Below are 10,842 nucleotides of genomic sequence, written 5' to 3' on the forward strand. Positions count from 1 at the left end.
TGTTCGCACCTCACTGTTGGGATCTCATACGAGGCCAGTTAGCGTTCTCCACCTAACTGTCTTCTGCTTTATTTACTTTCGGTGTTTCCCCTCCTTTTTGCTACTACCTGTTCGGTGTTTCGTTATCTTGTTGGGCGCTCTCCTTGCTTACTGCTACGGCGGTTTTAGTGTTTAGCGGTCAGCGTTTATTCCCCCCCCACCGCTATCACTTCGTTCAGGATATCCTCCTCCGGGGGTTTTCCTCTCTTGGCTCGGAGTGCGCCCACTTCCGAACAGTTCATAACCTTCCCACATTTTGTTCAAACATGATCGCTTCGGAATGTTCCGTTGACTCTGTTTTTATGTCTGTGAGTTTTGTCCTGTTAGCCCGGTTTTCTCTCCGGTTTTCTCCGGGGGTTTTCCTGGTCTGACTAGGCTATGGCTGCTACGGTACTCTGCTCCGGCATCCGTTCCAGCATGCCCTTTTCTCATACGTTTTCGGCTGGTTTTGTCAAGTGCAGGAATGCTCCGCTATCCTGCAACAAACCAGCGGTCACGGAGTCTATAGCTCCCATTCCGGTGCGCAATCTGTTTTAGATTTATAGTTTGGCACGGAAGGTTATGAAGTACGCTATGCTCTCCTCGAGCAGACTTCTTGATGAACCCGTAGGTTTTATATATACCTGTCGGTTTCGTCTCCGCCAAACTCCGCCTCATGTGACTTATTCTTGACTCGGAAGGTTGTAAAGTACGCTATGCTCTCTCCGAGCAGGCTACTTGATGAATCCGTGGGTTTTATTTACACCAGTCGGTTTTATCGCCAAAAACGCCGCCTCCTTTGGCTTATTATTAGTCGTTTGGCACCCGGCAGGTTGCGTTGTACGCTATGCTCTCCTGAGCAGGCTACCTGATGAATCCGTAGGTTTCATATATACCTGTCGGTTTTACCTCCGTCAAGCTCCGCCTCATGTGGCTTATTAATAGTCGCTCTTTCGATAAATCGGTAGGTTTCACGGGCGCCTATCGATTTCACTCCGCCAAACTCCGTCTCCGGGCGGGATTCTCGTTAATTCGGTAGGTTTCATATAAACCTATCGGTTCTCCGCCTCTTGTGGCTTATTAATAGTTAATCTTTCGGTGTTTGGGCTCTCTCCGGCGAGATTCTCGGTGGGTCGGTAGGTTTCATATACGCCTATCGATTTCCTCCGCCAAACTCCGTTCCCGGGCGAGATTCTCGGTAAATTGGTAGGTTTCATATACACCTATCGGTTTTTCCTTCGCCAAACTCCGTCTTATATAACTTATTAATAGTTGTTCCTCTGGTGTCTGGGGTCCTAATTTTTCCCCCTCCTGGAGGCCGGCCAAGCAAGTCTCGTAACTCTTCGCCTCAAGTTAATTGTTTACGGAGAGTTTTCTGAAGACGTTACGGCCTTCTGTCTCGTTCTCGGACCTGTGAACATCGTCCCGGAGCGATAAGTAGGTGCGGGAATAATTGAGGCAAACCTTTTCCGCTTAGCTCGGAATTAGGTGAGGCAAACTTTTCCTTTAGGGGATTCATTACCTTCTCATCCCTTTTCGACAGTTCCTGGTCTACCGTCCCTAAGGTGAAGTCAGTAAAAAAAAAAAAAAAAAAAAAGACCCTTTTTTAAACCAAGAAGACCCGCTCCGGGGCCCCCTCAAGGACGTCTCGGATCTCTAATCCGGTGCCATCTACGAGTTTGGCCTCATCTTCTGGAAAGGGACACGGCCCAAGCAAAGCAAGGCGGTTACCCCCTCCTTCCTTTGTTGAAAACTCTTTTACGGGTCTCCTTATAAGGAGCTTGATTTGAGGGTCATTGTCAACCTATTAAACTAACTATCTACCTCATGGTCCATGCCTTCCCTTTCCCAGGAGCTTAAATCCCAAGAGATTAATCTCAAGACTCATTGTCAATGGATCACCTGTTAAGTCCTGCTCCGTTCCGAATTCTATCGTTCCGACATCTCCACCTCTTTTCCTCCAGTCTGGGGAATCTTGGTGCCTTCCTTTATGCTTCCCAGCATGAAGGCACCCTCCTGTCGGGGGTGTGGGCACACGGAGGTTGGTGGAAGGGCATTTCTTCCCTTCCGGTCTGGTATCCTCTTATCCGGGTTTTACCAGACTGTCAGAACGAGGCATGGCATATGTCTGGCAGGATCCATAAGTGAGCCCTCAGCTAGGGCTGGACACATCGTCTCCTGAGAACTCTAACGGAGTGGCAGGCAGAGAATTCCAAGTTCACGCCAGCTGTGGGGTCTTACTGTGCTCTCTTTGAGAGCCCTGTTTCTTACCCCTTGTGCTCCGAATGTAGCCCCTCTTATCAACAGGCTTGTTTTGAAAATGTATCGCTGAGGCATTTCCGGGAGACAGATATCACAGATACATTCACAGTGAATCTTCTAACCCCGGACTACGCTTCTAATTTATTCAGCGTACAGCTCCCTAAGCTTCCGGAGTCAATTTTGGAAGCTGAAACAGGGTGTAAGTCAGGCTTGCCCGTTCTGCCTTGAGCTGAAAATCTTATGAACAGTTTCACCTGGAGAATTAATCTTTTCCCCAGGTGGGCGTTGTTACGGCCCGTGTGGGGCTACTATTGTTACCCAGAGCCTCCGTTCTCATGGGTGTCTACCCTACGAGCAGAAACGGTCTGATCTTGCCGGGACCTGTCCCAAGTCCGACAAGAAGTTCATGTAGTTCAAGAGCCCCCCTGCTCAGGCGGTGGTGCAGGCTCTTCAGGTCTCTGCCCCTAGACAGCCGTCAGCTCTCACTCCCAGCCTCCACCTCGATGTGTGCGGGTTCAGTCAACACATCAGCCCCTTGTAACACCCCCGTGTGTCTCTGCCTCCCCCACGTGCCTCCGCCGGAGTTTTCTTTGCTTCATACAAAAACCTAAGGAAAGAATTTTCACTAGACATTTGGCCAGAGGCTCTGACCCTCGGGGTTATCATAGGAGCAGGGAAGCATCCTACTCCTCTCTGAGAAATTGGGAAGGCATTCGCTTCACGGGAGGCAATCAAGCCTCCTCCCTGTAGTATTTCTCATATGGGTGGGAGGCTGTATCATTTTCGGGGCCACTGGAACTTCAGTTCCTGGGCCCAGAGTATAGTTATCAGGGCCCGGGGTGGAGCTGGACTGTTGTCCCCAATCAGGTTCAATCAGCCTCCGGCCAGAGTTCTGGGGTCTTTGTGAATGGCCTGTCAGGCTTTTTCAGTCTGCCAAGGAAGTTCCCTTCCACTGGAAAATTTTTCCGGGCGTGTCCCGTTTGTTTTCCTTATTCATGCGGCAAGTCTCGGTTGCTTACAGTCTTGTGGGTTCGGATCCTACTGCGCCGTGGAGCCGTAACCACCTCTATAGACCTTTCCGACGCTTCCTTTCACATCTTGGTTGCAGAAAGGTCCTATCCCTTCTTGGGATTCAGACTCGGGAGCAGGCGTGCCCCTTCAGGTTCATGCCCTCCTCAATGCGGCTCCAGAGTCTTTGCCAGTTTGAACAATACCGTAGTTCAACAGCTCCGGTATTAGGAGGCTATGCTAGCTGCATATCTAGTTGCCTGGCTCATTTGGGCACCCAGCGTCGGGAATTGCCTGAGGGCGCCGGTCATTTTAATCGGTTTCTAGAGTCTTTGGGCTTCTAAGTAACCAGGAAGGAATCCCACCTGATTCAGGAGGGTAGCCTTCCGTAGTTATGAATCCAGTGGAAGTGGAAAGAGATAGCAAGGACATCCTATCATTTCATCATCTCAAGCATACCTCTCCCGTGCCCTAGAAAAGGTCCTGGGTTTTCTCCAGTTTGCTTCAGTGACGGTTCTCCTTCTGAAGTCAAAGCTGGAGTTTATGACTGGGTATGGTGGAGTCAGGGACGTGTCTCCTGATTCCTCCTGCTTGAATAGTGGCCTCCGCCCTTGCACAACTGTCAAGTGCTTACCGAAGTCAGTTCCTCTCCAGCTTTCCCCTCCGGCCTCAGTATTCCACACCGTCACCTCTCTGGGCGGGTGAGGTGGATATTTTTTGGCCCAATGAAGTACATGGTACTTAGTCGGTCACGTTCTGGCAGTTCCATATCAACGCTTTGGAGGGCGGTGACAGTCTTCCTGTCCTTGGGAAACTTCTTCCCCCCAAGAGGTTTCCTTTTAGGCTGGTTCTGAACAAAACAGCAATAGTGCGCTGCATAAACAAGTGGTTTTGGACTCGAATTGCTTTGTTCAGGTTATGGTTCATTCTTTTCCATAACCAACAGACGCAGGTGCCTCTGTCTACCACCCTTCTCGTAGGGGTCCAAAAGGTCACTGCTTTTTCCCTATCCAGGGCCTCCCCCCTGGTGTCTGAATAGTCCTTAGACGGAGCGTCATTCAGGTAGTCTTGTGACCTTTTCCTGGGCCTGGAAGTAGGTCTGTTTGCAACCCAATTCAGCCACAAACTATCAAGCTGTCCCGTCTGGTATAAACTCAGCCTCGTCAGCCCCCAAACTCTGATGTCCTGGCTTTGTGGTCTTTGTGAATCTTACAGTTTAGGAGGAAACTGATATTGGTCCTGTTATTACTGTTTTCCTGAAATCAGTTAAGGGATCCTACTCTACTGCAGTATGGTTCTGCAGTTAAGTAACTAGCACTCTTCACATAGTTTTCGAAGCTACAGTACTGATGCGGCCGCATTGGCCTCGAGGAAAGTGTTTTGTTGGAACCAGACTCACAGGCCCTTAACTTTCATCCCTAAGGTCTGTGTTCGTCTAAGAACAGTACTCCGTCCACATTCGGTTTCCTGGTCTTTGAGTAATGTATCGGAGTTAGCTTCGTAACCAACAATCATCTTGTTCTTACCTTTCCTTGTTAAGGAAGTCCCAAAAATTTTTAATCAGCTTAGCTTCTAGTGTTAGTTTTCCTGTACTGTCTGCCCTGTCTGGCGGAACCAATCAGTTTGGTTTCCCCTCATCAGGGGTAGTGTTGTGAATTCCTCACCCTAACTTTCTATCTACAATTGAAGGTCCTCATTTTGGGTGGTCACCTTGGAAAGTACTCCCCTTTTACAAGGTCTGTTTCTGTGTCCAGTTTTCTCCTTGCAGGCTTTTTTAGACAGGACCTCGCAATTTTGTCAGGTCCTCTCCTTTAAAAAAAGATGGGGCACTGTCATTGGGTCTGCTATTAGGCAGGAAGTATTTTCTTAATACAAGCCTATTCAGGTGCTATTCTAAGCTCATGATCTTAGACGGTGACCACTTACATTATTTTCATTACATGAACTTAGAGGACCTTACTAATGTTCAGGGTAGCATTCTCCTAGTTTTCAACGTTTCTATTTAAGTCTTTAGTTTTCAACGTTTCTATTTAAGTCTTTAATAGCATAAGAATGATGTTTATTTCTCTGTTACTATTTCACCGGATGACACGGGACTCGATCCAGAAAAGGATTTTGACAAAGGAAAAATCTATTTCTGGAGAGGGCCCGTGTCACCCGTGTGACCCACCCCTGTTTTTCATTCTCTCCCTCCCTTGATAAACTTCATTCTAGTGAGGTGGGTGCTAACATGGAATGCGGCTAGTGTTGCCTTGTATACAGTCCGCGAGTAGTGCATGGGCTTGTATCGGCACCTCTCTCTGTTGGGACTTTTGACATTGGGAATCTCTATAGGATAAGGTTCCGTGTTTTTGTAGTTCACCCTTTTCCATACACACTCCATCTAGTGGAGCTCGCTCTGGGGGTAGTAACTCCAGCATTTCATTTAGCTTTATCTGGTATCTAACAACGGAATTACCTAGAAATAAGTGCTGAATGGACTATTTCACCGGGTGACACGGGCCCCTCTCCAGAAATAGATTTTTCCTTTGTCAAAATCCTTTTATTATTATTATTATTATTATTATTATTATTATTATTATTAATATTATTATTATTATTATTATTATTATTATTATTATATGTTGCCCATATGGTGGTTAAATAAAATTGCTATGAGTGATACTGAAAAATTCTCTCGGTAAAATGTTTAAAATGACTTTGATATTAATAATATCCTTTCAAAGATTAATAACAACTTACTGTAGTAAACCATTTTTTTTATCATAAATGTATTTGTATGTAATCATGAAAACACTAACATGACATGATTAACAGACTTAGCATTCTGTTTGAGGGTTTGTGCGTGTCCAGTCGATCTAAACTACCCACTTATTTTAGATATGCTCTATACAGTAGTGCTATCCTAAAATCATACCTATACAGTAAATATAATTTCAAAATCATCTTACAACACAGGAAAATATATAAAATATACGCCCAGTGCATTTCATGCAATATGAGCAGGCCGATGCGCAAAGTTACGTAGGCCAAAGAAAACATGAGTGTCTGAATGATGGGAGATACGTAAGAGTAACAGTTGTAGGCTTAAACTTAATTTTCCAGCATGACTTTGAAATGATATTAGGGTGGTCTGGAATGATAGTCTGAGGTATACTTTTGTTTGAACTGTCAAGTTTGGCAATGAACTGTTAAAATAGGCAGTTATAAGTGTTTTAGGGGTGTATATAGCCTACTTAAGAGTAACAGTAGTAGGAGAGTACTGTAATGTGAGGTTACTTGGGTGTTTTGGGATGATGATTTGGGGTGTATTTATGTTTGAAATAATATTAAATTGGTTTAGTATGATAATTTAAGGTATATTTTTGTTTGAACTATCAAATTAAGCAGTGAAATGTTAAAATAGGCAGTTACAAGCATTTTAGTTTAAGGGATACAAGGTATTTGGCAGTTATAAGCCAGTTATAAGCATTTTTGAATTTCTGCAGATTTTGCATTTCTATTGTAGGTTCTGGAACCTATTCCTGCATAAAAATGGGGGAGCACTATATATAATACTGTAAAAAGATTGATTTAAAAGGAAAAAGGATATATTATTAATGCAATTATCCTATATAAACCTTATGAAGTGAACCTTTCAAAATGTTTTCCCAGTGATGCTGAAAGAAGCACCTTATTTTTAACAATTTTTTTAAGTACATTCGTACCTTTTCATGCATTCAGCAATTTTTTTAAGTACATTCGTACCTTTTCATGCATTCAGCAATTTATTGGCTACAAACCCAGAAAACTTTATAAACATTGTTACTCTTGACTTTGAGTATCAGTCTACAGTATTATTTTGTTAACATGTAGACATTATGAGTGGGCAAAGCTGGTGTGAGGTAAAATCAGCATAGGCCTACATACAAGAATACACTCCCCGTCCCTGTTACTAAATACAGCAAAAGCTTAACATCATTGAAAAGTATTTGTTAATCCAAAGAAGGAAAATTTAAAAAATAATTATTCGAGGCACATTTAGAGATGTGTTGTCTTATCTTGTGCTGATTTTACCTCGAACTGGGTAACAGTAACAAAGGATAGATAATAAGTGATAAGGAAAAGCTCACCCTAATTTATGAAAGGGTACAATATATTATTTAATGTTAAAATTTTTGTATTAAAAGTACTGAATTTTGTCAATTAATCAATTTTTTTGAAAAATAGTTTAGGCTTAGTCCTGTAATATGATGCTGTAAGACAGTGGGATCACTGTTATCTCTCTCTCTCTCTCTCTCTCTCTCTCTCTCTCTCTCTCTCTCTCTCTCTCTCTCTCTCTCTCTCTCTCTCTCTCAAAAGCATTCATTTGTTATTCTCTCTCTTTTGTCCTTCCTCTACCATTTTTCTTTCTTCCTCTGTCTTGGGGCAGTACAATAATACCCCGAACTTGCACGATTCGAGTTGCGTGAATTCACTGACACGCAAACTTTTCATTGGAACCTAACTGATTGTCATACACGAGTTTTTCACAGACACATGAGCATTTGCAAATACTGAGCAGCCCTGCAAAAGTGTTTATGTTTAATTTTTTATGTAATTTATAAGTTTTCCAGCTTTTATGTATATATAAATTAAATAACATTAGATAATAAGAGTAATAATTTCTCTCTCTCTCTCTCTCTCTCTCTCTTTTACTGAGATGAGAGAATTTTTATGGTACATGTATAAGTTTGTTTTGTATGATAAATAAATTTTTACCCAATAATCAGTACTAATTTTCAAATATTAATAATGATAATAATGATAATAATAATAATATAACTGTAATTACAAAATTTGTATGTGATACACACTTTAAGCAAATAAATATCTTTCCCTCATCTTTTGTAAGAAGCTCGAAGGCAAAGCTGTCAGACATGTCGATTTAACATGACAAGAAGGGGGAGTGTTGCCGATTACCAGGTCAAGTCAGAGGTTTCTTGCGTTTCTCTCTCTCTCTCTCTCTCTCTCGTTCATAGTTAGCGCAGCCTATGTATTACTGTTTCTCTGTATGTCTAACTGTACAGTAGATAATTTTAAATTGATCTAATTTTACCTGTACTGTCAGCCCTTTGTTGGCTGAGTCAGTTGGGCTTCAGACTGTCACTCGATGGGCCGGAGTTCAATTCCCTCGGCCAGCTGATGAAGAGTTAGAGGAATTTATTTCTGGTGATAGAAATTCATTTCTCACTATAATGTGGTTCGGATTCCACAATAAGCTATAGGTCCCGTTGCTAAGTAACCAATTGGTTCTTAGCCACGTAAAATAAGTCTAATCCTTCGGGCCAGCCCTAGGAGAGCTGTTAATCAGCTCAGTGGTCTGGTAAAACTAAGGTATACTTAACTTATTTACCTGTACCGTCTACAAACTGTAAATGCACTGTTCTAAAACAGAGAGACAGAGCATTTCAGAACAAAGAGAAAGAGAAAGAGACAGAATAAAGAAGTTTTTAAAAACTAGGTTGAAAGACTTCTAAAAATAGATTGGTGTAATGAGGAGAGGATTCTCTGTCTCCATAATAATTCATAAATAATTTAACTTGATATTTGAAGTAAGGACAATCTCTCTCTCTCTCTCTCTCTCTCTCTCTCTCTCTCTCTCTCTCTCTCTCTCTCTCTCTCTCTCTCTCTCTCTCTCTCTCTCTCTCTCTGTCTTGGTAATAGTTGATAAATAATTTCACTCTCTTAAGTAAGGACAACCCTTATTTCTCTCTCTCTCTCTCTCTCTCTCTCTCTCTCTCTCTCTCTCTCTCGTGTTATTCTCTCTATCTCGGTAATAGTTGATAAATAATTTCACTCTCTTAAGTAAGGACAACCCTTATCTCTCTCTCTCTCTCTCTCTCTCTCTCTCTCTCTCTCTCTCTCTCTCTCTCTCTCTCTCTCTCTCTCTCTCGTTCATAGTTAGCCCTCACACATTTTTACAACTTATTATTTCTCTGTACGTCTTTGCCTGTACAGTAGATATTTTAAATTGGTCTAATTTTACCTGTACTGTCTGCGAAGTGTAAATGCGCTAGAGTGGTAAATATGTTCTAAAACATAGAAACATAATAATTAAGAGTTGTATTAGTCCAAACAAAAAAACACTGTTTGTTCATGAAAAAGCATTTCAGAACAAAGAGAGAGAGACGTAGAATAAAGAAGTTATTAAAAAGAGGTTGAGAAGACTTCTAAAAATAGATCGGTCAGAAGGGAAGAGAGAGACAAATTCTCTTCCAACTCTATTTTTATGTCAACAATTTCTTTCTTTTTTTAAGGGTAATGCATTAAGCTAACTTTTAAATGAAATTACAGTAACTTTAATTTCATTTAAAAGTTAGCTTAATAATTTTGGGAGCATGATTAGGGTCATATTTAGTGTTTAAACTTTAGAAATAAGCATTTATTAGCATTTTTAGAGACTGTGCCAAACTTACGTGAAAATTCGCCTTGTGTGAGGGGCTCTGGAACCTAACCTCGCAAAAGTTCGGGGTATGACTGTGCATCCCTCAGTGTTGCCATGACCATATGACAGTGAATGTTCATTTTTTTGGGACAGATGAATTGAAACAAAGTATAATTTGTTTTTTAGTATTAAGAATTCTGCTGTATTAGCATTTCAAAGTATTAGTTTTTAATGAGTTTATATTCTCCCAGGTCGATATCCTTGGAACTGGCATAACTCAGTATGGGGTTGCTTTTCTTCTGAAACACCTGCCAGTACTCCGCTCGCTGGGTGATTGTACCTCTGTAACAGAGGCAATAGAGGTCCTGGTTGGTAACAAAAGCCTTCGGACTAGCTTTGTGAGCCGGATTCGCAGATATGCCAGCCGTTTTAAACTTACAAGGTGTGTAGTTGTTTTTTAGTCTTGTGTGCTTGAGTTTTATTGTATGTATATGCATTTTTGTATTGTTTTATTGCTAATTATGAAAGATTTTGATCAGCTGTAAATGTGTAATTTTTTCCCATACAAATACAAACCTTCAGCCTTTACATTGGGAAAATTCTTCGCAGCTGAAATACCGGTTATGAAAAATTCTGCGTAATAAAAATTAAGGTATGGCAGAGCAATACATAGCGTCATCCAATGGGGCCAACAAGTGGGTGGAGTCTCATCTCACTTGCCCCTAAGAATCTCGTGATGTAGCCAATCTTCTCTTAACCACTTTCTTGAGCGGTTGTGCGCTGCTAAACTCTCATCAAAGCCCGTTTTTTCACTTGCTGCCATTTTGTTTGTTTGAATGGTGTGTTTGGTGCTTTTTTGTGTATGTTTGCTATATCATCATCCTAAGAAGCAAAGGAAGTGCCCAGGTATTGCTAACAACCCTTGCTTTTGCTACCTTGCTGCTTCTGAAACTGATCCTCATGTGACTTGTAACATGTGTAGACTTCAAGTTTACAGTGTAAGCCCCTGTTCTGAAAGTGATTGGTCTCCTGAGCAATGGAAACGCTTCAAATCGAAGAAGAGGTACAAGAGGAAGGGCGATGCTCAGCCATGGGAGGGTTTCGGTCCTTTGAAGGCGGAAGATGACGCCATTCCTTCTTCTTCCTGT

The 10,842-nt window shown here is 42.1% G+C and overlaps 1 protein-coding gene across 1 annotated transcript in view; it reads left to right on the top strand.

Moving 5' to 3' along the window:
* LOC136852242 (uncharacterized) overlaps window positions 1-10,155 on the top strand; it is a 91,997-nt gene extending 81,842 nt beyond the window's left edge. Inside the window, exon 8 of the mRNA XM_067126692.1 lies at window positions 9,946-10,155. Coding sequence (XP_066982793.1) covers window positions 9,946-10,155 — 210 coding nt within the window. The remainder of the gene's footprint in view (window positions 1-9,945) is intronic.
* Window positions 10,156-10,842: the final 687 nt, after the last annotated feature.

The sequence above is a fragment of the Macrobrachium rosenbergii genome, chromosome 25 (genome assembly GCF_040412425.1).
Source record: "Macrobrachium rosenbergii isolate ZJJX-2024 chromosome 25, ASM4041242v1, whole genome shotgun sequence".
Taxonomy (NCBI): Eukaryota; Metazoa; Arthropoda; class Malacostraca; order Decapoda; family Palaemonidae; genus Macrobrachium; species Macrobrachium rosenbergii.